The sequence below is a fragment of the Schistocerca gregaria genome, chromosome 7 (assembly GCF_023897955.1).
Source record: "Schistocerca gregaria isolate iqSchGreg1 chromosome 7, iqSchGreg1.2, whole genome shotgun sequence".
NCBI lineage: Eukaryota > Metazoa > Arthropoda > Insecta > Orthoptera > Acrididae > Schistocerca > Schistocerca gregaria.
Window position 1 is genome coordinate 525,272,267 of NC_064926.1, and position 26,725 is coordinate 525,298,991.

Sequence of the window (26,725 nt, forward strand, 5' to 3'; positions counted from 1 at the left end):
GTGGCATGAACATTACTTTAATCTCGTTCGAAAGATATTTCTAACATAAGCTACTGTATCTGTTACATACGTATGATTTCGTAGCTTCTTCAATTACAGCATGAGCAACCCTACCCCATCCACAAATATTGCCCAATATGTCACAGCTAATTTTTCATCTGACAATAAATTAAAGTTACATTGCAGTCTTAAAATGGAATAGCTTATATTCATTGTCATCCTCTGATGTTAGAATGTTATTTATGACCTGTTAGCTGAAATCTGCTTCACATACTATTTAACATCCAATTACTGACACCTCCAATAGCTGAACTCTACAGTAGCTGACATCCCCAGTTGCTGCCAGTCCCCACTAGACGACATTGCCCAGTAGCTGACACAAACACACAGCAGCTGTCACCCAACAATAGTTGACGCTCTGGGTAACTCACACCCATAACGCATACACACTGACACTACCTGGTGACAGAATACTATTTCAGATCCAGATCCTTATCCAGATCGCCAGTAGCTGAAAATACCATTAGCTGACACTGTCAGCTTCTGACACCCTCAATAACTGAGAGCCCTACCTAGTAGCTGACAGCCCTAGTAGCTGACAATCCCAGCAGCTGACACCTCAAGTGGCTAACTTGCCCCACATAACAAACAGTCAGCTTCTGACTTTTTAAGTCCAATGGCTGACATCCATCTGGTGTCAGAATACTATTTAGGATCCAGCACTAATACTTGATGCCAGGTTCTGGCACATACTACTGAGTTGTGAACACAGGTGGGAACTGCCGATTATTACCGCCTGCCCTGTTTAGCCTTTTATTTTGTTTCAGATTTCGAACTGTAGCCTGTATGGTGAAAGAATAGAAAAAAATTATCAGGAACAAAGAAAATCAAATACAATTTCCATTGGTTGAGGTTCTAAAGCTGTAAAGTATTTTATAAAAAGCATTTTAACCATTAGCTTTTTATTTGCCCCATTAGTCATCTACTACAGGTTTCTGTTATTAACCATCATCCAGGATGCAGGGCACAACTACTAGTCCTTTGTATCTTACATCCTGGATGATGGTTAATAACTGAAACCGGTAGATAACTAATGTGGCAAATAAACAGCTGGTTGTTAAAATGCATTTTATATAAGAAAAGAGAAAACCAATTGCTTCAAGCTATTGAAGCTGTTAGAAATGGAACGCCCATAGTGAGTGCTAGTAAATTGCATATAAGTCTAAGAACAACTCTGACACACGAAATTTCTGGGAAATGTCCAGTTCAAAGACAGGTGGAATCTTCTGTGTTTCGGGTGAAAAATGTAGATCTTCGTTAGTGAAGTGGATCCCGAAGAATGAAAACAGAGGATTGCTTATTAGTGTAGTGAACTAATGGGAGTCGCAGTGCAATAAACGTATCTGGATACTCCATTCAGAAATGGGGAATCTAGCAAGAACTGGTTTTTGCAAGGAGATAACGGCACTAGGGAGCATGCTCCATATGTTGAGACATAAGGAACATACAAAGTGTACTGTGGGAGGATGTGATTCAAGAAGCATTCAATCCAGCTTCCCATAGCAGTTTATGATGCCTGTTAGAAAAAAAGTGAATGCTGCTATTAAAAGCGTAACACAAAATTACAACTCCTCCACACCAGCTTTTGCTCATAGGTAATGGAGAATGATACTACTTTTGTGACAGGTAGTGGGCTGGAATATCGTTGTAAACGTAATATTGTCAAAATGGCGAAATATGAGATGTTCTGAGATTACGATAGTATTGCATAGCTGACACAGCACAAAAAATATGACAGGAAAGGGAAGGTCAGTCATTGGCGTTAAATTATTGATGCTGAGCCGTTACAACCATAGCAGTCATTAAATGCTTTTCTTCTGAGATGCACACAACAAAAAAAGCAAGTCTGTCATGTATTACCTTTAAAGATCTTACATCTTTCACCTAATGATGACTTGCTGTCATCAGGGACGTTTTCCCATCAGTGTTGCACTTTCTGCAAGCAGCCTACTCCCACCCTCCTGCCTCCACCTTCAAAGAAAACTTATCGTTGCAAAATTCAGAGTAGCGGTCGTATTGTACCTGGAGGACCGCAAAAGACTAAAGAATCGTTCACTTATTAGGAAAATTATGGTAGATTAACAAACATGGACATGATTGGTCGTTTTATAAATATTGATCTAGCAGTATTACCATATAAATGCTTGAAAGTTCGTTTCTTATAGCCTAACAACGAAACTAGTGTTACGTACAGTTTCAGTTAAGTATTTTCCTTGTGAAGTAACATGAGAAATCACGAAAAGGAAAGAGAGGCACAACACTAAAATAAATATACAGTAAAAAGACAAAAAAGTAATAGCTGTTTCTTCACTGAGGAAGGTCGCCAATAAATAAGGCACAAATCTGACAAAATTACAGAAATTATGTTGAAAAATGAAAACCAAACATGCTGTTAATAATATTTATAGCTACAAATAGTTCCACCGGTCAATTAGCTAGGAAAACATTATTATAAGTAAAGTAAGTGAGTAATTTAATGTGCATTAATTTTCAAATTTATTGCTATAATCAGCAAGTAACACAGGGAGACAGTATGTAAACAATTATGAACTACAATATTTATACAACGTTTTACAGACACTTGATGGCATTATTGTTGAGATATTATATAATTTTACACTTCAAACCACAGATCAACAGTGTCTGATGTTGGATACCAAAAAGCTCGATGCCCTATGTCAGAGGAGAAAACAAGCACAATGAGTCTAGATCAAGAGAACATGATTTCTTCTGCTTCTGTGTTACAGGTCTTGAAGCATCTGTGTTATGTTTGAACCACAATACGCACTGAAATGCCTTCATAGTTGGAAGAGGAGAAGTGACACCCAATCTCAAAAGCACAATGTTTCAACTCCAAATATGAAGTTGCAGGGCTGATTGATCTGGATGATTGCAACATATATGTACTACAAAGATTCTTACCTGTCAGTCATAATGAATTTTCCGCAGCAGCAATGTGTGCATGTGTGGGAGAGTGAACAACATCAACACATTTGATTTCATAAATAGTGAGACCAACTAACAGTTTCTTTCACTTGTGCCTAGTAGGAAACCAGTTATATAAAAATGTGAATTCCCTTTTTTAAGGCATCACATAGTGAAACTATAATGTACATTCCCTAAAAGAAGATTATCGTGACTCTGTTTAATTTTCAAGAGTGTTTGATTCTCACATAAACGTAAATGGTTTCGTTGAAATCTAAACACTTTTCAGAAGTGAACGTCGAAACAATATAGTCAAAACGAGTGCCTTAGACGCCCTTAACACTTGGGTAATTTTGAAGTGTACTGTAGCTTTGAGTGTACTCATTAAGTGAAGTGGTTCTATGCCATTATAGCAAGAAATTGTTTGCTATATTTTTAGATGTTTTTTCATGTTATTTTCAGCTGGTAAATAACGTGGAATTTAGCTTCATTGCTATTTTATCAAGTCAGGCACAGCTACCATAACTTGGTAGGTTGGTGGACATGACCCAATTGTTAATTCAGGCTATAACAACCTACAGCTTTGTATAGTTTATGTTCGAAAAATTGTTGAAGGTTAACTAGAATGTGTATTAAATTTATATGTTTCCAGTTTGTGTGATACCATAAAATTCTGAACGATTTCTGCTGCAATTCAGTTCAACATTCTTTTAGTTTATATGTGAAAATGTGATTTATTGAATGGTATACTTTTTATACCTACAGTAGTTCTATATTGTGAAAAAATGCAAAAACATTAAATGTGTGGAAAAACTGTGTGCAACTGAAACTTTGAGTATTCCAAAATTTGTGCAATTGTAACTTTTAATAATCGTTATTGAGGCTAGAGAATATGTAAATGCGGAAGTGTGCATCTAACTTTCTTTGGAATGTAACATTTTTTATAATAAATTTTACACTGAGAGCATTGTTTGTTCGAGTTTCTACCTTCATGTTCCCTCTGGCATATATTAGAAAGATAGAGCTGAAATCTACAGATGTGGTGGTACATTATTTGACATCAACAGAGAGAGATGAAAATTGCTGATGAAGAGACAATATGGTTTTTAACATGAACGTTAGCGTACTATAAAACAAAGAGAAATTAAATTTACCGGTAGAGCCAATGTGAGATGAAATTTACTGGCGTACGTCACAGTATTTGACATAAATATTAACTTGTAAAATGAGCAAAGCGTTACAGAAATGATGAAACTGCAATATTTGATATTAATACTGCGTGTATGTGTGTATGTGTGTGTGTGTGTGTGTGTGTGTGTGTGTGTGTGTGTGTGTGAGAGAGAGAGAGAGAGAGAGAGAGAGAGAGAGAGAGAGAGAGAGAGAGCACTTGTGTTGGCTTAGAAGAATTTTGGTAACTAATCGAATAAGTTAGAATATGACGCTCAGGTGAGGAAGAAGCTTATAGAAGTAGTGCAGTAAAATTGGTTACTTCTGAATATGGCGGATATTGGAAAAACAATACTGCACTCTCATTTGACGTTTCACTTCGGTTAATACAAAAAAATTTGTGGGAACTACCATCTTGGCTCTCTCACTTAAAAATTTACCACAATTACTGCATTTTTTTAAAGTGCTGCGATTGGATGAAAAATTTAAAAATGTTGCCACCTATGTCATCCTATGACAGGATGTTTCATTTGTAATTATCTGCAAAGCTATCTTGTATATTTTTTCTACCTTTCACCATCTTCGAATTTTAAATTGCCTACCATCCGTCATCTTGATCATATAATTAAAAATGGACTTGGCTTATGACATCATGATGATGATAATGTCACAAGCAAGACGTCATGACTTATGATGTAAAAAAAAAATCCACAAAGCTGGATATAAACCCCACTCTAAAAGAAGTGCGCCACATAGTTGGTAGCTTTACTGCTGTGCTCATATGCGACTAATGCAAGCTATATGACGTAACATGTTTGCACTTTTTTATCAATACTTTCTGATAAAAACTGAGTGTGAGTGCAGTATGGAACTGTTACTGAAGGACAGTGCGTTCTTAGTAAAAATTTTGTTTAAAGTAGTTTTTATACTGTTTTGAAGAGGATTATACTGGCTCATGGGTTATTAATAGAAGTAAACTCTTGATAATCCTTTCAGTTTGTAAAAAACACTATTGTGTCATGCAGACTAGATTTAATTACATTGGTTACTTACCTATATAACGCATGTCCCTGTGCATTGTTGGACACTTCTTCCCCTGAAAAAAAAGGTGGCTTCTTAATATGTAATGTTTAAAAAACAGTCCATCGAACAGAAGAATTACTGGTGAAATATTACGATAATGTATGTTATTAAGGAAAGCTAAACACATACTTACAATGCAATTTTACTGTGTACAACATTTTATTAGTATCCCTGGAATATAATCAAATGTGAACTGTAGTCACATGTAAAAGTATCATAAATTCTTTGTGTCAAAATAAATCTTAGTGAAATCTGCCACGTGAACTCACAGCATACCAAAAGAACAGTGAAAGAGATTTTCTAGAAAAAGTCATCAGTCTAATTTATATTTAGATTTGTGGTTTATGTATTACTATCAGATGTCCTTTCCCCCCCCCCTAAGACAATTGACGCTTGATGTCAATCAGTGTACATTCTCTTGTTCATACTGGAGAATGAAAATTAGTTTTGATTTTTTAAATAATGAAGGCATTTACTTTGAAGTGTTTGCGCCTCATATAAGTAGTAGACCATGTTAATCATACACGTATATTTATAAATGATTACAATGTCTAATGCTAAATATTATATCATGACAATGGCTGTTATAATCAAGTGTGACTGTTTGTTGTCGACCAGATAACGCTAATGCCATAAAAACTAGTCACTGAATGAATAAAGTGATGTTGCAGCTTCTAAGCACTTATGTTTACCCATTTAGATTTAATGATTCAGTGATGAGGGGACGTTGTTGCTCTGTCCCAGATGGCATGGCACCAGATAAATTCATAACAAAGTATTACTCGTTAATGGCACATTGATCAGTACTGTGCCGTGTTTGGCATGGCACAAATAAATTTATTATGAAATGCCATTATTAAGTGATGAGTGGCCATTGATTTTGGGTACTGTTTGGCTTGGCATGAAACATATTATTTGCTGTTCCCTGTTTGGCAATCCATCGAATGAATTTATTATAGAAGTTAAGCTTCATTCACACACTGGCGAACAGCTGTTGCTGCTGTCCACTGTTTTTTGGCATGGTATCAAACAGATTTACCAAAAATGTTTTATTTATTCTCACAATGACCAGCGGACATTGGCGCTGTGCCCTTTTTGATATGGGAACAAATAAATTCATTATTAAATCTTATGCTTTAATGCTGCAGTGATAAACGCCATTGCTACTGAGCCCTGTTTGTCATGACACCCAAACTACATAAAAATCTCACACATGATTACATGTGTCGCGGCCTACTAGGGTTTCTCAGTTAGTCGTATGACCTCTGATGCACATGTAATTGTTCCAGTTCCTCGCACATTTCGAATTCCCCATAAGTCCGATCGGCCGTTGAAAATCCGGTTCCACGCCATCTGGCGGAAATGGTCAGCTTCAGGACGCCACAGCTTTGTGGCGAGTAAAGAGAAAAATGGAGAGGAGGAAAGGCGCTGGAAACTAACAGCAGAGGCCGTGGCTCTGCTCGCCAACTCTTGTTGCCACTAAGGGTGTACGCTGGGAGCAAAGTAGACTGTGGGACGGATAACAGCTGTTCATTGATGCAACGTAGCTGACGTGGAGTGTTTGATTCTGTGAGGAGTAAGGAGTATGTCTTGTATGCGCTCTTAATTTGGGGGAGACCTGTGAATGCCTCTATACATCGCACATAAAGCCAGTTCCAGCCGTATTTGTGTTGCGTCCTAAGTACGAAAGTACTCCAGCGCCAATTTAACACTGATTATAGTATGCAAGAACAGTGTGAGCACGGAATTAATTTCACGTTGCAGTTGTCTTGGTAGTTGCTGTGGTATTTATTTGACGGATGCCTCTTTTTGGTATTGTGTGTCGAATGTGTTTAATGGATCTTGTTTGACTGTAGAAAACTGAAATGGTTCGTCACACAGATATTCCTTGTTATTCAGTGATATTTACTTATGTCTTTGACAAAGTCTTCATTAAAAGTGTTTCGCTGGTTCAAGGAAGATTAAGATTAAATTAATGGTGCATTTGATGAACAAGTACAAAGATCCAATTTAATGGGTTACCTTTTGAGTAAGTGGGAGAGGCATTAAGATTGCAGTGAATTTCCAGCTTTGATCAGACTGAGTTCTGTTCCCTGGCGTAGACAGCAGTGTATAGTATTTTATCATTGGGTTATCTTGAACTTTATTTGTCCCTTGCAAAGGAGTGAGAAATTTTAAAAAAACCGGTATTTCCTTACATTTAGTAAATTATGCAGATTGCTCTCATTGAGTTAGTGCGTGAATTTACGTGGTAGTAAAATAATTGTGTCTTGTGAGCATTGCTAAGAGCTTTCCTTAAGAATAAATGCACAGAATATGGTCAAATTTGTGTGTGGGACTCAGTCGACTTTACCATTCTACCCTTTTTAATCAGTTTTTGTATAAAAAACTGATCTTTTAAGTTTTTAGGCTGAAGTATAATACAGAGGAAAAGTTTATACTTCATGTCATTATGGGACCGGAGTAATTCATAATGTCGTGCCATGAGCGGCAAAGAACGGAATGAAAGGAGACTCAATGCGAAATGAACATGACTATTAAGTATTATTTTCACAACATGCAAGTTGCAACAATTACAGGGACACTTAAAATTAAATTTTGATTCATTTGTTGACGATCTTTCCCAGTCGAAACATCAACAAGAGTTCTTTAAAAGGAAATTTTATCATATGTCAGTCATTTATATAAAGATTCAGTAATATATTGGTGTTATACATGATTTACTGCGTTCTTAGTACGTCTGTAACACAGCTAATGTATTTTAAGAACCCACAAACATATATCTTTTTATTATAACGACATGTTATTTTCGGGAAAACTTTAAATTTCGTTTTTCAATCATATACACTGTTGATTAATACCAATTTCTTAAATTACTGTGACGTTTCACCTGCACATTACATTTTCATGAACTGTCCTGAACAAACCAACTTTGAAAGCATCTCCCTATTGTATGTCTTCCTGATTTCTAAATACGAAGCCTAAGGGCAGTAAATAAACTGCAGCAGTTGTTGTTGTTTAGTTGTTTTCTGCAGTACATTGTTTAACATTCAGCACGTCATTAAGCAAATACAGAGAGGTTCACCACATTCACCCATTCCTTTAGCCTATTCCGCTGTTTCGCCTTTCTTGTAAGGAAAGAGAATTGTCGTAAAAGTCCATTACATCGTCTGTTAAACATATGACAGTCTGATGAATGCCCAGAGAATGTGCAAGGACAAGTCAGATGATTATTTGTAGTACGAAACCGTGATATGTTCTCATCGCACGACTTGGCAAAACGTGTGCGCACAGTGTAATGTTGAACAAGGGGAAAGGAAATCTTTCAGCTGTAGAATGAAATGTGTGATCATGATATGCAACATGGCCATACATTCTGTAAACTGAATTTTTTTCTGTATTGTGAGATTCATTTCCTTCACTACATCATACATGTATGAGAAATAAGTTAGCGTTGTGCATCTAATATTATTATAAAATAAGATACGCTAGTTACATTGTGTTTCATTTGTGCAGGACTTTGGCTGTAGTTTTAAATGTTGCTTTTCTAATGTAAATGTGGTAGTTAGAAGACTATTATTTTTAATTAAATGTGGTCACGTTGATAAGCCATTCATTTATCGTTATCAGCTTTTCCACTAGTATCCTGAAGTTAAAGCCAAATGTTGGTTTCTACTTTCGAGTTTACAGAGAAACTCTGCTTCCGCACAGATACATGACCCGTCTTGTACTTACGATTGCTAAGACAAATGCACTACAGTTAAAAGAAAATCGCTTTAACATGAAGCTACGGTTCAGTGCAACAGTGTCACACGAATACAACACATTTTCTGAAACAGGTTATATTTTCTTTGAGTATCCCTGTAATACAATTTTGGCAGAGTAAAGTTACTACCAGTTTCGTTATTTTCAGTCAGACTAATCCAGAATGTTAGTGCAGTATTCCAAAAGAGGTTGTAGAAAAATCTTGCATGTGGTCTTCTTTGTTGGGGGACCGAATTTTCACAACATTCTTCTAACAAATGTATACTACACCTCTATAGTAGAATGCGTGCACATTTTGTTCCAGGCAACATAGTAAAATTGTGCCACATAAGAGTTTCAAATAAAAAGATGATTAAGGTATCACCAGCTCGTAAAGTACATACGGACTTCAGAAGGTAAATTACACCAGTCGTATCCACGCTAAGACCATCGTACAACAAGACTGGGGCATTGTCAGAAAAAAGTACACGACCCAGGCTTCCTGCAGATACATTTCTACTGCGATAAAGATAAAAGGCGCTCAAAAGTGTGCAGCTAAATTGGCGGAGCAGCCACAGACTTACTCTAGGAAGAAACGTACAGTTCTCGTTGGCAGAACGTGTAAATCGTACATAGATTCAGCGCCAGATTCTGGTGGTATGTGGACCAAATGCAGTGTCTCCTTTACCGTTGTAAAATGGCGAAAACAATTTCATCAAAGCAGTGCAGTCATTTGTGTTGCTGATAGGTAAAACCAGATCTTGCACCTTGCAGTTTCCGTCTTTTCGGTAAGCTAAGAGAATACTGGGGGGGAAGAGATTTTCCAACGCTGAGGACGTCCACTCATCGAATCTCTAATAACTCTGTGGCTGAGGAGTGGGTTTCTATCATACATGAGTTGAACAATGGGTAGAGCATTCCAACCATCGATTACAGAGACTAGGTGACTGTGTTGAAAACAAAGAAAAAAACTTCTTTGTACGCAGTTCGGATCCGCGCATTAGATGTTTCGTGAAGACGTCGGGATAAAATCATAACTAGTGTAGTGTATTAATATTTAATATGTAATTTAAGTATCAGTGTCCTTACCACAATGGCTACTAAGAGGTGTGCGGTGGTAACAGAACAGACCAATCGCCCTTTTCGACGCTGACCTTATCTCTCTTACTCGCTCGGCACTGGACTTTTTAGACTCTTGTCATTCCTTTCGATGCGGCTTTCCTCTGATTTGAGTTTTCAACAGTTCCGACTACATTTGTGAATCATGTATGACGTCACCTTTCATTGTTTTTTAGTTACAGATTTGATTCCTATATTACCTTATACTCTGGTGAACATTTTCATTGCCTCTCTTAGGGGTCTATGGAAGCCCGGCAAGCTCTTCGGAGTGACACGCAATTCAATGTGTTAGTTAAAAACATTTCCACACTAGAACAGTTTATAACGTTACTCAAAGCTACTTCGTAAGAATCGCGTATATGTGCGTACACGGGGACGTTGACGTCACCGGCAAAACAAATACCGCCCTGATAAGACAGAAATGATCTATGCGTTATGGGATCAACCACTGTTAACTCATTTTTAGTCTCTTACTTGTCAGCGATTCAGCTCTGACGGCATCTTGTCACTTAAGAAAGTGCGACCGAGGAATGAAACAGTACACATACGACAGTATTCCGCATCTAATATACTCCAAAACGCCGTGCAGAAAACAGGGTTCTTCCAGGATTCATAGCTCGGTGTGTATTGGTAACATAAAGGTAAGGTCGAGTGTTTTGGATAACTCTTGGGCTAGACGCCATTTGTACACCCAACAGAAGGATCTTGTTAGTGATCCCATCCTACAGTATATGGCCAAATCATGGATATTACAGACTTCCTCCTGCTTAGGCATGTGGAGCAAACCGGTTGGTTCTTTCAATTCAGTGTAGTCTACGGTGAGCTTTAAGGTGCTAATTGAGGCACCATCGGTTCATGGGTGGTCCTTACAGAAAAACGCAAACAAGGACTTTTGCCATTTTTTCGTATCAAACAGAGTCGCGGATTCCAAGACAATTATGCACAGTAAGAGCCTGATATTTTTACAGTACGGTCCTCAGTTTGTAATCTCGAATATCCTTGAAATTTTTCTTTATATCTTTATCCGTTTCCGAGATATAGAGGTTCAAACGTACCCTACTTGTGGACGTAAAATACGTACCTATGATCTGGAGTGAGGCTGAAACGAAGCACGCAACAGGGAGAATTATGCTGTGATTTATCTCCATTATCATTAAAAGGGTTGTCGCAGCTCAATTTTACAGTACTGAAGCACATGAAATATTTTTGTAAATGTAAAATCGAGTCGTGTAAACCTGGTTTTGCGTTATTTCAATTTTACATAAATGAAGTAACAAAATTCTGCTGACCTAAAAAGTTTCTTTCATATGAGGGACATGCGGTGCAGTGTGTCAGGCAACAGAAGGAAATTAGCGGCAAATGCTCCCTGCAGGAACACAAAAAAGGCAAGTACGGTACTGTGCCTCAAAAGTGGGGGTCCAGTTGCCTCATTCCACCTTCCTCAACATCTATAAAATTCTCCTGATAATATTTTGGCATGCATACTGGATAGTTTTTATGCCTAGAGACAAGGAAACAGTGGCAATTGGAATAAAAAATAGTAATTGTGGTATATAAGGAGCGAAGTAGATCCTGACAGTGAGAACAAAATAGAAGTTGAGTTGTTTTGGGGAAGAGACAAAACTGCGAGGTCATCGGTCTCACCGGATTACGGAAGGAGGGGGAAGGAGGTTGGCCGTGCCCTTTCAAAGGAACCATCCCGGCATTTGCCTGGAGTGATTTATGAAAATCACGGAAAACCTAAATCAGGTGAGCCGGACGCGGGATTGAAGTTTCGTACTCCCGAATGCGAGTCCAATGTGCTAACCACTGCGCCACCTTACTTGGTTAAGGAAACAGAGGGACACAGTGGCAGTGGAACATAGTTGACTGTGACAGAACAGCTGTAGGAAAAGAGCGGAGGAGAAAGTGTCAGTGGTAAACAAATAAAAATGCGGGATAGTATGGAAGTTGTAGAGAGGCAATGATAATGAGAGTGTCTATGACAGTGACGACAAGGAAGGGGGAGAGAGAGTGATAGTCGGAGTGACAGTGAGCAGAGACAGCAGGCAGTAATGAACGAGAGATGAGCAGAAAGAGAGACCAACAGAGCTTGCCGTACTGTGAAAAATGTATGCTACTTTAAAATCCCCTCGTATACGGAACAAGAATACCTTTGACCGACATTACTGAAGTATATTCCTTTCGTATTTAACTACAGTAAACATTTACACTTATGATAAATAAATGAATTAAATATGGAACTCTTTCCACTCTGTTTTTGTTAGGTCTGTCAGAATTAGAGTGGGGGAGTTAGTTAATTAACAGAAAGAGACATAGTAGAAGCAGCGAAGGAAAAGTAGAAACATTTCAAGACTTTTTAAACGTCTGTCAGTTCAAAGGATGACTTGGTAGCAGAGTTCATATGTTACAAAACTGAAAGTGTGCAGGAATTAATGAAGCAGTTCAAGGTATGAAAAAACTGCTCTTGGAGATGACGCTGTTTTGATAGAAATGCTTAAGGCTCGAGGCAGTTAACAACCTACAGCAGGAAAGCTTTAAGAACTAGTGGACGAGCTGAAAAGAAAGTAAACCTGAAAATCAGTTAATATGCAACGTAGAAATCGAAAATAATGTCTGCCTCTGTAGCTGGCACATAAACCTCCAGTCTCAATTAGCAGCTTCCAAAAGGAAAATATACATAAAATAACCTGTAGTTACTTGTCATTTTACTTCTCCATACAATCACCACCAAATTCAAAAATTTGTTCTACTGTGACACCAGCTTATTTTTCCCTCCATCAAAGAACGGTACCTCCTGGTCTTGATCTCATCACCAGTCGCAAAGGGCCTTCAACTTGGGGAAGGGATGAGGTCCGCATGGTGCCAAGGAAAGATGCTGACAGGTATCCAAGGCTGAGTTCTTTATTCGTTCGGTTTGCACCGTGGGGCCGCTCACTGTCTTCAAGTGGGTTATTTTTTAGGTGACCACCCCACTTTTATTTTTGGATTGACTTTTGGAGTTTCGTAAGAGTGTCACAATACACATATAATGTGTACATAAACATGTAACTACTAAGTGCAGTTCTTCAGAGTCTACTCGAATTTTTTGTGCTTATCGGGACAATGAGCGTGCATGCATATCCATAGTTTCAGAGTTCATGTCTCATCCCCGGTCACAATTTTCTTCAGAAAATTGCTGTTTAAATCTGGATTGGCGAATGGGATGTGGATGAGCTGTAGTTGTTCCACTGTTTTGAACATCGGTCCCATATTTTGGTATGTACCATGCACAAGACCTCGGTAAACTAATTTCTCTAGGACAGTATTAAAGAATGTTTCCTTTGAAATCTGAGGAACAGCTGGTGAAAATTCAAAAATGGTTAATCGGCGTCTTGCTAGCGTAATTTCGTCAACATGCTACACAAGTTCATCTGTCACATTGGAATGTCTTTCATCATAAACATCCGTGCGACCAGCCTTGAATTTCTTCATCATTCCCTCACACTATGATGTGTCTCGGCAACACTGATTCCTCTCATTTGGAGGAAGCAAATGACGGAACGTACTTCGCAAATGACGGTAGACACAATAACACTGTATATTCAAGCACTTGTTGCTTACACACTGAGGAACGTAACAGAGAGCTGTCTTACACAACTTCACCTCCTGAGTCGCTTTTCCTAACCGATCAAGCGCTATATGTACACGTATTTGTTATGTTTAGCAGTCGGAGGTTTTTAAATGAATATCTCTCGCATTAGAATGTTGTAAGTTTCTAATAAATATTCTACTTTATGATGCATTAGTTAAGGAAAAATGTGATTAAAAATAGTCAGATGGAGACCAGAACCTTCATAAATATTTAGATTGGTATGGAGCCTGTGGAAAGGCACTTCACAGAAGTCGGACTAAACAAGGATTACACTGAAAGTAGAGCCACCCAGGTGAACTCTGATTATGAATGAGCTGCAGCAGACTATTGGTACAGCCCATACGAAGGGATAAACAGATCAACTGTTGTATAAAAACAATACAGTGCTGATGCCATAACCAATAACTTTATGTCAGTTTTAGGGTATCTGAACACATAGGTTTTTTTAACATTTCCACACAACCTTTATGATGTCCGTAAATTATGTGTGCCTGGTTCAACATTTTCTATTGCAGTTTTGTTGAATTGTAGTAGCTGCCAATTCAAGTGACTTTGGCCAATTAAGTGACACAGACAACGGCGTCCATGTCCCTACGATTGGGAACAAGTGTCGTGAAAACACTTTTACTGTTTTGCAGTCCTGATTTTATGAATATCCATCGAGAGTGTACGAAATTTATGTATAATATGTAAGCGAGGGGGCCGTAAACGTCCCCTCCTCTCCCTGAAAAGTATACTTCTGAGGCTAACTGAAATGATGGAGAAGCAAGAGGTTGGCTTCTCAGCTTCAAAGTGATTACAGGAAGATAGAACATAACGATTTAACAATGTTCAAATATGTGTGAAATGTTATGGGACTTAACTGCTAAGGTCATCAGTCCCTAAGCTTACACACTACTTAACGGAAAGTTTCCTAAGGACAAACACACACCCCACTGCCCGAAAGAGGACTCGAACCTCCTCCGGGACCAGCCACTCAGTCCGTGACTGCAGCGCCTTAGACCGCTTGGCTAATCCCTCGCGGCAACGGCTTAACGTTACTTGCTTGTCGAGGTTATTAGGGACGAATTGCTGCCTCGGGTTAGTCGAAAAATGAGGAACGAGCTGAGCCGTGCTTTTTTCAAGGAAACCATTGAGGCATTTGTCATAAAAGATTAGGGGAAACCACGTAAAATCTAAATCTAGATTGCGGAAATGGGATGTGAACCATCGTACTACCGAATATAGGTTCAATGAGCTAACCACTGATGTGACGTCACTATAGCTTCGTGTACCTTCAATAAAGGACTACTTCGTCAGTTACGATAACGAAAGGTTGGGAGACATCGTCTTTGTGTAGCGGTGAAGCGAAAACTTCTTCGGACACTCTGTTACACAGCGCACATTTTCTCGTTAGTAAACGCAATGTTTCAGAAAAGAACAACTTTGTAGCATCATACGTTGTTTAGAGGGGAGCTTTATGGGAGCATAAGCCTACTGTGAACTACAGGTATTCACAAATGTACCGCGAACTTCGTGTTTCCTCAGTATTATTGCTGGCCGTTTGAATAACGTTACAGCTGTGGTCGTCATGAAGGAACGTAACTTTTCCGGAGGGAAAGGTCACAAGGCTACAGTGCGACAATCGTGCTGCAGTAAACAGAGCAAAATAGTAATGCGTTGCAGTCAATGTTGTTGGACAACCGCAATGAATTCTACTCGCTGTCCCAGCATGCACATCTGCTACAAATGAGCACAGCCGAAAATTTCTGTTTTCTTACCGAGCGCCAGTTAGATCTCGCGTACCAGTAGCGAGTGTTTTAATGATGTTGCATGACCTTTTGTAGTGAATGTCTGGTGCTACTAACTTCTTAGAACACTCCAGCGACTTGCCTTACTCATTTGTTACGCGTTGTTCATTTCAAACAAACCAAATCTACCAGACTGGGAGCATTTACTACGAAATGCAGAATTTATCCCGACTGCCTCCATCCCGGTGCTGAAGTAACGACGACACAGATAACGGTTTCTTCTTACAGGGCGTAATACGTTTCTCTGAAGTGGAACGCAGGTCACCTCACAGCGGTAACACAAGAAAATGGAGTGGAGGGTCTTGTACTCTCTACGTCTTACGCGGTGAGTGAACTAGCTGCATCATGCGAGATAAAGATCTGCAATTTTACTAAGAATTTTATTAAAAGAATACGCATTGCTTGTCCATAATTTGTACCTCATTTAGTAGAATGGGGAAAGATTGGGAATTAAATTAAGTCTGGTAGACATAGTTTTGCGTGACTTGTCGATGGTTTGAGAGCTTCTACAGAGTGTAACCAGTCAGTTCCCATGCATCTGCAATGTTTTGAGAAGACCATCATCGAGAGAAGGTGTCTTGAAATATGTGTTCTCAGAAGAACAATTCGAAACCCTCTATATGACATAAATGTTTTTTTGTTGGTAAATAGCGCAACCACCCTCGAACACTTTTAAAATGCTGTGTTTCAATGCCATAACCCCGTGGTAGTCAACCTGGTTTCTACCGCTCAATAGTGGGTGTTCCTGCTTTTGTGGTAGGCGGTACGCGTTGGGTGGCAGGGATTTTAAAATCTTTTCCATCGTGTTTTACAATAATTTTGAGACAAAGTATTTAATTGGTAATTATTACCAAGTGCTTTGTCTTGCTGTAACGCTGCCTCATCAGTTTTATAAAATAAAGTTGCTTCCCTACCTTCATAAATCACCATTACTGTCGAACTGATAGACGGTCAGAAAATTTTATTACTAGGAGAGGCACGAAGGTGGGCGGTAGGTGGAAAAGGTTGGCTGCCCCTACTATAGCAAAAATCGAGCTGCCATACCCACCTTCATATGGATAACATTTAAAATTACTTCAATTTTTTGGTCAGAAACACGTCGTCTGTAATACTTTCAAGTGGAGCAAATTACTAGCATCTGACAAAAAAGTCAATATACACTCCTGGAAATTGAAATAAGAACACCGTGAATTCATTGTCCCAGGAAGGGGAAACTTTATTGACACATTCCTGGGGTCAGATACATCACATGATCACACTGACAGAACCACAGGCACATAGACACAGGCAACAGAGCATGCACAATGTCGGCACTAGTACAGTGTATATCCACCTTTCGCAGCAATGCAGGCTGCTATTCTCCCTTGGAGACGATTGTAGAGATGTTGGATGTAGTCCTGTGAAAAGGCTTGCCATGCCATTTCCACCTGGCGCCTCAGTTGGACCAGCGTTCATGCTGGACATGCAGACCGCGTGAGACGACGCTTCATCCAGTCCCAAACATGCTCAATGGGGGCAGATCCGGAGATCTTGCTGGCCAGGGTAGTTGACTTACACCTTTTCGAGCACGTTGGGTGGCACGGGATACATGCGGACGTGCATTGTCCTGTTGGAACAGCAAGTTCCCTTGCCGGTCTAGGAATGGTAGAACGATGGGTTCGATGACGGTTTGGATGTACCGTGCACTATTCAGTGTCCCCTCGACGATCACCATGAGTGTACGGCCAGTGTAGGAGATCGCTCCCCACACCATGATGCCGGGTGTTGGCCCTGTGTGCCTCGGTCGTATGCTGTCCTGATTGTGGCGCTCACCTGCACGGCGCCAAACACGCATACGACCATCATTGGCACCAAGGCAGAAGCGACTCTCATCGCTGAAGACGACACGTCTCCATTCGTCCCTCCATTCACGCCCGTCGCGACACCGCTGGAGGCGGGCTGCACGATGTTGGGGCGTGAGCGGAAGACGGCCTAACGGTGTGCGGGACCGTAGCCCAGCTTCATGGAGACGGTTGCGAATGGTCCTCGCCGATACCCCAGGAGCAACAGTGTCCCTAATTTGCTGGGAAGTGGCGGTGCGGTTCCCTACGACACTGCGTAGGATCCTACGGTCTTGGCGTGCAACCGTGCGTCGGTGCGGTCCGGTCCCAGATCGACGGGCACGTGCACCTTCCGCCGACCACTGGCGACAACATCGATGTACTGTGGAGACCTCACGGCCCCCGTGTTGAGCAATTCGGCGGTAAGTCCACCCGGCCTCCCGCATGCCCACTATACGCCCTCGCTCAAAGTCCGTCAACTGCACATACGGTTCACGTCCACGCTGTCGCGGCATGCTACCAGTTTTAAAGACTGCGATGGAGCTCCGTATGCCACGGCAAACTGGCTGACACTGACGGCGGCGGTGCACAAATGCTGCGCAGCTAACACAATTCGACGGCCAACACCGCGGTTCCTGGTGTGTCCGCTGTGCCGTGCGTGTGATCATTGCTTGTACAGCCCTCTCGCAGTGTCCGGAGCAAGTATGGTGGGCCTGACACACCGGTGTCAATGTGTTCTTTTTTCCATTTCCAGGAGTGTAATTGGAAACATTATGCATATGAAAATGGACATAGTACCACGAAACCGTTATGGCACTGAAATATAACTTTTAAAAAGTGTTTGTAGTCAGTTTGCATTATTCACCAGTAACCATTAACGACCGTGGAGTTCACAAGATCTTACACGGATAAAATAACATATAAATGCTCTTTTCTACAATCTGGCAATCTGAGCAGTGAATTTAGAATCAGGAGAAGTGTTTTCTGGACATATTTTGCAAAGGCTTCTGTTATGAAAGCTTGAAGCTTATGCTTTACCTAGCTCTTTTCACTTAACACAGACTTTAATTTCTTTAGAACATTTCCTTTCAGTGTAAAATTTATTGGTTCACTAATTTACCTTAACATTTTCAGCGACGCATCTCCTTCACAGTACTAAAAATGCACGTATTAATAAACCTGAAAATTACCAGATGACCATCATTACTAACGGAATAATACATTGAAGAGCTGAAAAATCCTGCTAGAGGAAGATCAATTAGATTTTTAGGATGCCAGAGGATACTAGAAAAGAATTTCTAACATTGAACTAAGTAATGAAAGGTACACTGACAAAATGTCAAGACATTTTCTCGCGATTTGTGGATCTACAGTAAACCATCGACAATGTAAGGTGCAGGAACATGTTCTTAATCCTTAGAAGATTCAAACTGAACTACAGACAGATCAATAATGTATAATTTCTGCAAAAAACCATGTGGATGTAATAATAGTGAAAGGTCAAGAAAGAGCATGTTAAGAAAGCTCTATGCCCAGTTTGCAGCTTATCAAAATCGCCTAAAAATCAGTCAATGCAGAGAAAGGAAACATCTTAAGGGGTGCCAAATTCTAGGAGAGTAGATACGAATGTCAATATTCATAAACATCTTAGTCCTGATGGTCGGAAGTAAAATAGACCTAGAACTGTCGAAAAGAATATGATGCATAGAACGGAATACACCTCAGTTACCAACAAAACAAACCTAAAACTGATAAAATGTGGAAAGTGATAAAATAGTGCAAAAGTGAAACAATTTTCCCATGTATAATGGCCGAAACAAGGAAGGTATCGGAAGCAGAACTGCAGTGCGCAAAACGACTTCAGTGAAAGATCACTACTTGCTATCAGTTTTCTTTAATAGAAATGGGAAAGAAGTCCCTGAAAATGTGAGTCATGACCACATAAGTGTTTGAAAACGAAAGAATATCTGAGTAATGAAGTATGCTAAAATTAAGAGGACAGATGAAGTGCTAAAAGTAGAACCAGCAGCTTAGGTGAAGAAAGATGTCTACAGAAAACTCCTATCATAGGTGGACACATATTAGCTGGTCATCCGCTACTACATCGAGAAACCCATAAATTTGTGCCTGCAGGAGCAGCAGAGAAGAGAAATGGTGCAGCGGAAGCAGACTAAAGGTACTCTGGTCATGACACAGAATTTAGCTGTGGAATATAAGAGCAAAACAGTTGAAGATGAAGGAAAGCATCCTGAAGGTCTAAGCGAGTGGTCAGTAGGTTGAGCTTGTTTAATTGACACACCGATTTAGATTCTGTTCAAGGAAAGATGAGCAAGTTTTCGTTGGTAGGAAAAAGGGAATGTGGGCGACTCAGCATCAGGAAGACAGCTGAGGAGCAACGTGAAGGAGGGGCAGTGTCACTACAGTGTGATAACAGCACGCACAAGAATACTCCACTAATGCTCTGCCTGTTACTGTTATGACTTACTCAAAGTTGTCACTGACACTAAGAAATTTTCATTAATTTTATGGCTACAGAGCGCATCACACTGTAATACAAATCAGCTTAACTGCACATATTGCAAGTGGCTACCATCAGAGCATGTACAGTGGAGTGGCAAAGAAACTGGTATAGGCATGTGTAGTCAAATACAGAGATACTTAAAGAGGCAGAATACAGCGCTACGGTTAGCAACGCCAATATAAGACAAGTGTGCGGCGCAGTTGTGAAGTCGGTTACGGCGACTACAGTGGCAAGTTATCCAGATTTAAGTGAGTTTGAACGTGGTATTATAGTCGGCGCACGAGGGATGAGACCCAGCATCTCCTAGATGGCGATGAACAGGGGACTTCACCGTACGACTATTTCACGAGCGTACCGTGAATATCACTAATCCCGTAAAACATCAAATCTCCGACATCGTTGCGGGACCAACAATGACTGAAGAGATTCCTTAAACGTAGCAGATGTGCCACTCTTTTGCACATTACTGCAGATTTCAGAGCTGGGCCATTAACAAGTAGCAGCGTGGGAACCATCCAACTAAACATAATCGATACGGGCTTTCAGAGCCGAAGGCCGACTGATGTGCCCTTGATGACAGCACGACACAAAGTTCTACACCTCGCACTGACCCGTCGACACCGACATTGGACTGTTGATGAGTGGAAACATTTTGTCTGGTCGAACGAGTCTCGTTTCAAATTGTATTGAGGGGATGACGTGTACGGGTATGGAGACGGCGTCATGAATCTAATCCCGTCAGAAGGGGACCGTTCAAGCTGATGGAGGCTCTGTAACTGTGTGCGGCGTATGCAGTTGGCGTGATATGGGACCCCTGATACGTCTAGATACGATTCTGACAGGTGACGCGTACGTAAGCATCCTGTCCGATCAACGGAATACATTCACGTCCATTGTGCATTCCCGAACTTGGGAAATTGCAGCAGGACAGTAATACACCCTAAAAGTCCAGAATTGCTACATTATGGCTCCAGGAACACTATTTTGAGTTTAAACACTTCCGCTGGCCACCAAACTGTTCAGAAATGAACATTATTGAGCGTATCTGGGATGCCTTGCAACGTGCTGTTAAGAAGAGATCTCAATCCCCTCGTACTCTTCCGGATTTATGGACAACCCTGCAGCATTCATGGTGTCAGTTTCTTCCAGCACTACTTCGGGCATTACTCGAGTTCATGCCACGTCGTCTTCTGGCATTTCTGCCTGCCCGCGGGGGCCCTAGACTATATTAGGCAATTGTAACAATTTCTTAGGCTCTTCAGTGCAATACATACAAAACCGATGTTTACATTTTAGGACGTATTACACTTTCTGTTAAAGTCACTGGCAACAATATTGTTATTTCTTTGTTGATAAAGTGTACGAAGGAAAGACAGTACTGTGTTACAATAAATTTTGCGAAGTGTAGCTGCAAATAATGTAATTGCTACACGTTGTGAAAATAACATTACTTTAATGCATTCTGTTAACGTTTTTGCAACTAGTGCACTCAACCGTTTATTTTAACTGTAAATTCTGCGCGCAAATGAGAAAAATTAACAAACGAAATTAACATTTTTTATCAATTTGGTACCAGCAACTAAATTCACACCTTATAGATAGCACCAAGTGAGGGTCCTTAGCTAAAGTAATCATGGTGAAATGCATTTGTGCCACCCAGACGCCGTGATACACTGCGTGGGAAAAACGAGAGTCCCTCGCGTCAATATTTCGATGTTATCAATGAACAGCCACAGAAATGGGTCACAACATGCAGCTTTAACTAATTACGAGACAGATAAATGTATGGCGGCGGAATACACTGAATAATTTCAAGAAAATAAAGTACTTCTATTAATCTTTTATAATCAATTTATTTTTACTGTCTGCATTGGGCAAATCTGTCAACCACAGTGATCTGGATGGAGTTGGGAACGTTGGAAGGCCTGGTGCATTTCAACCATTATTGGTACCAACAGCAATCATGATCATCTTCTCGTGCTACTAGTTTTCCCTAGCGTTTATCCCGTCTGACTCGGGAGGAGTTTGCAGATCTTTTATCTTATTATTTAACCTTATGGTGAAATGCTCTACCTGCCGCCACAGTGGTCAAAGGTAACCTAATGGAGACACGCAGCGACTGCCGTCTGTCTGTGAATAGTGCAATCTTTGTTCCGTACGTTATCGTGTTATAGTAGTTTGTGTATCGTATTCTCTGCGCCGCAATTTGAGAACCATGTGGTATTTGCCTAAACAAGCGTGGGAGATCTCCTAGAAACCTCACTCACGGTGGCCGGTGTACCAGACCACGGTCGATAATTCAAGGGGCCCATTCGATTCAGGTATTGCTAACCACTCTGTCCCGCAAGCGTGTTACGTGGTGTGAAATAGGAATTAACATCGGGAAAATAAGAATACTATGTAGGGCGTAACATCTCAACGACCGCTATGGAGTTGAAGCTGGAAAGGAGTGTAACATGTACCAATTAGGATAGTCATTTATGGTTTGGGCGAACGAATTCCAATGGTTGTTCGTAAAGTATGGTCAGATTTCTTATAAAACATAAACTATCACAGATTTCTTTCAAAATCCTGTTCTCATTTAATTCCTTAAACGTTTCTATATTTTTATACATAGTTTTCTTATTTGTTTAAAATTTGTCATAACATTTTTCAAGTTTTTCATCCCTAAGTCGTAGACGTCTGCCGCCGTATGAGGATAACCAGACTTCCACAGTTTCTTTGACTTCGTCATCTGTTCCCGAAGCGCTTTCCGCCGAGAAACTCCTCTACATAGCGGAACGAGTGAAAATCGCTCTACGTCAATTCTGGACTGTACGGTGGGCGAACAATCTGTTCCCATTCAAAAGATCTGATTAGATTTTGGATGTGAACGGCCGATTCGGGTCTGACATTGTCATGCAGCAAGATAACTCCAGACGTCAGAAGGTCAGATTCATTATTCTGTAATTCTGCATTTTTTGGTGTTGGAAAACATGTGTTTTTCAGTAAGCAGCGTTGGAAGCGAATGTGCATATACTCGTAATTTGCGAAATTGGAACATTACAGAGACAATTTGACGCAAAGTTGTTATACCTACATTCGGAAATTCCAGTCCTACATTTGAAATTCGGAATTGTCATTCTTTACGAATATTTTCGTCCAAGGCTTTGACCAAATCTCCTCAGATCATTGATGGTCGGCCTGGTCGTGGTCCATCATAGAAATATTCCCGTCCGTCCTTGAAATCTCTCGCACTCTGCTGTAACTCATCGTATTAGGGCCACACGCCTCACTTGTCTGCTGATGAATTTCCACTGCTGCAACGTTCCTTACTATCAAAAACCGAATCAGTGGGCGTATTTCACAGTCGGCGGGCTGATCAATTCTTTTAAACGTATTGAACTGACAGTATAAATAGCGCGCTGCGACAACATCAATGGAAGTAGCGGTGTATTACGAGCAGCGCCAGGAGACAACACGCATGCGGGTTTCAGTGTTTGCGCGACGATGGATTGGCTACGGCGATTCGGAACTTACTTTCGGGAATGACCCTCATACATACGCGTGATCCGGAAAAACGTTTTGCGGGGTCAAACAGCAGTAGCTCTCCGGTGGACCAGGACGAGAAAGGCAAGAGTGAGCAAAATGGAAAATAATGACAACATCTCTACTTAGTGCATAACTCATGGTGTATATGTTGTTATCCTGATACTTTTAGAACAATGTGTCTAAAATTGACGTTGAGTATTGTTTCTTTTCTTTGTTTAGCATTAGATTCGAAGATACAAATAATAGAGTATACCGAATACTCTGATAGGTAACGTTGAAAGGCGTGGATGGTAAAGGCGGAACTGTTTTAGATTAACACAGTGATAACTGTGCAATAATTGGTGGCGCTTGGAGGCGCCAGCAGTCGCTACTGGTGCTCGGTCTCACCTTGCGCCGGAAGAAGTCGATGTTGGTCCTGACGGTGCGATGGTGCAGGTGCTGCAGGGGCCGCACGTTGTTGGCGAGAGGCGCCTTCTGCTCCGCCAAGGGGCCCTGCATCAGCCGCCGCATCGAGTACATCTGCGAAACGAAAGGCCGCACGCGTCACTCTGCCGTACGTAACCTGACACGTACAGGTTGACCGATTAATTAGCGTAATAGAGTGTATTTGCACATTGAAGATGCAATGAAGGAAGCACGAGAAAATATATGAAGTATAAACTAAAGCACAACACGAGAAATAGTAACTTTGATGGTTGTTACTGATGTAATTCTGCCAGAGACAGCAAAGGCGTTGATACTGTCTAGAAAAGCTGATGTAAGGGGAATATCAATAAAAGGAAAACAAGTTAATAGAATTTAGTCCATTGAAATCAGGGAACGGTGATCAAATCAGTTAGTAAAAGTGGCGTTAAAATGGTAAATGAGTTTTGCGACATTGGCAGGAAAATAACTGATGACATTCAAATTAAAGTGGATAAAAAATGCGGATTTTTCATTAGCAAGAACGGAATTCCTGAAAAATGAGAAGGTTGTTAACATACTTAATATAGATTTAGGTGCTACGAATTCTGAACTCTAGGAGTTTGTACGGACTTCCTCTTCGTACAGACATCAAACGAGGACGATAAACAGTTCACATAACTAGAGAATAGAAGCTTATCAAACGTACTGCCACAGAAGAATACTGAACAGCTGAGTAGGTCGAATAACTAATAAGGAGATGACGAGAAAAGGAACAAAATTATGAAGAATTTAAATTTATGCCACAACTTTAAAAACTGATTTAAAAAAGCGATCACTTGATAGAGTAGAGGCTGTAGTGCACCAAGATAGTTATGAGGGATGTGGGCGGTAGTAGCTGTCAGGAGATGAAGAGTCTTGTATCGGGTAAAATGATGTGTGGAGAGCTGCATCAAAAAATCTTCTGGCTGTAAACCACTAAAGAACATAACAGTGCAAGGGACTACAATTTTTACGTTTGGTAGACAATATGGACCATTTTGCATGATCTAAGGAGGTCTTACAGCAGTTGTTTAAAGAGATCGATAACATTTTTAGCACAAAATATTACCTTATGACAAACACAGAAAAACTGAATACGATGAGGAGAGAGGGCTGTAATGTCTTTTTTCCTATCAAAATTAAATTAAAAAACCTACAATAAAACCAAAAGTACAGTTTTCAACCTTTCGGATGACCTCAGATGTTAAGTCCCTTAGTGCTCTGAGCGATTTGAACCATTTTTGAAAGCCAACAACTACCAAAGTCTCTATCTAGAACTTTACATGCCATCTAGAGTGATATAAAAAACAGTCTTAAGGTCGATGGTTCATAGCATGCTTAGTATCTCAATAGACCAAGTGAAATACACAGAACATTCATCCATTACAGATGTGCAACACTGCAAATATGATAAAATGACAGCAACCAGCTGCCTTTTGTGATGCTCTACTTATTATTTCCCATGACTGCTTTCGAATCACGCAATAACTCATCGACAGATGGCACTGCTGTGTCAAGGCCTCACAAATGCTCAGCTAACAAACAACAATACTGCTTACGGGGGGGGGGGGGGAGGGGGGGACAGATCTCGCAGGGGATAGCTATAGGGACAGCAGAGAAAGAGATGACCTTACTCTGACCAGCACCAGGTGACAACCCAAGCGCTGCCAGAGGTCAGTGGTACCATGGACTGTTTTCTCCTCCAGCGACCACATGCCCGAAACTAGTACCTACAGTACCCTAGCACCCAGGCAGTACCTAGGCTGGCGCCCAGGATATGTTCGCCCAGTTCACTCCTCGTAAGTTTCCCGGGGCAGGCGCCAGTTGCAAAAGCATTCCCACAGTCAGTATCTCAGTCTGGAGTCACTGCTATGGGGCCGTCCACATCGACCTTTGTGTCCAGGAGCTGCCAACTATGGGCCTAACCAGAGGTGCCCAGACTTCTGCTATGAAAGAATATCTTCAGAATCCTGATACTTCGATGAAACACCTTGTTTATTTTGAAGCTTAATAAAATTAAAGAAAAAGAAAAACTTGTTTTATTCAGTGATTACTTCAGTTTCAAATCATAACTAATAACACATAAATCAGAACAAAATTTGAACGAAGTATTTGGCAGGGTCAAATCGTTGAAAAAAACAGCCATCTTACTAATAGTATTTATTAAGAAAGCCAGCTGTACACTGAAAAGATGTAGCCTCTAAAACTTTGATCAAAAATATAACTTTGTAATACTTGTCTTTGTTTTACATCAGCAGTATAGTGGACTTAACGTTTCCTCGATGGATGTCTCTGTCCAGGTATTGCTACTGATACAGCAGATGCAGTGTACTCACGAGCTCCTGATCGAGCAGCTGTTGGCCATTCCCATATCGCCTCCAGAGCTCTCCAAACTCCTCTTCAGGTCTCATCATTCTCAAGAGTTTCCAGGCGGTGCCCCTGCGCTTACAGCAGTTTGATAAGAAGGTCTATATGTTGGCGAACTATGTTACATGCATGGAACAGCTCATGGCATAACGAGTGAGACCCAGCAGCGTACCTTATTTGTGGCATACATGGAACAAGTCATTTACCACCTTCTGAAATTACTTAATCCACGAGGTATGACAGTCTAAAGTCCAATTTGTTACAATATGTTGAGCCCCAAGTGTATGTGGCAGCAGCCTCTCACATGCCTTTCAGCTGCTTCAGACCGAACAGAGAGTCTTACCATGAATAGATTGCCCATCTCCAGGGTTCATCTCGTGACTGCCATTTCCATTGTAGTAATCCTCAGTGTAAGCAATCATATGTGGCTTCCTTGGTCTGGGACATGATTTTCGTGCACACCCTCAAAGACTGACTATGCACAAATCTTCTAAAATTGGAAGACCCTTCCGTAGCCACG

General features: G+C 40.6%; 1 protein-coding gene across 1 annotated transcript in view; it reads right to left on the reverse strand.

Moving 5' to 3' along the window:
* The window catches only part of LOC126281531 (carbonic anhydrase-related protein 10-like), a 925,111-nt gene that overhangs the window by 20,581 nt on the left and 877,805 nt on the right, over positions 1–26,725 (reverse strand). The window contains exons 8-9 of the mRNA XM_049980578.1: positions 23,782–23,913; positions 5,206–5,248 (exon numbers count right to left, since the gene is read on the reverse strand). Of these exons, the coding sequence (XP_049836535.1) occupies positions 5,206–5,248; positions 23,782–23,913 (175 nt within the window). The remainder of the gene's footprint in view (positions 1–5,205; positions 5,249–23,781; positions 23,914–26,725) is intronic.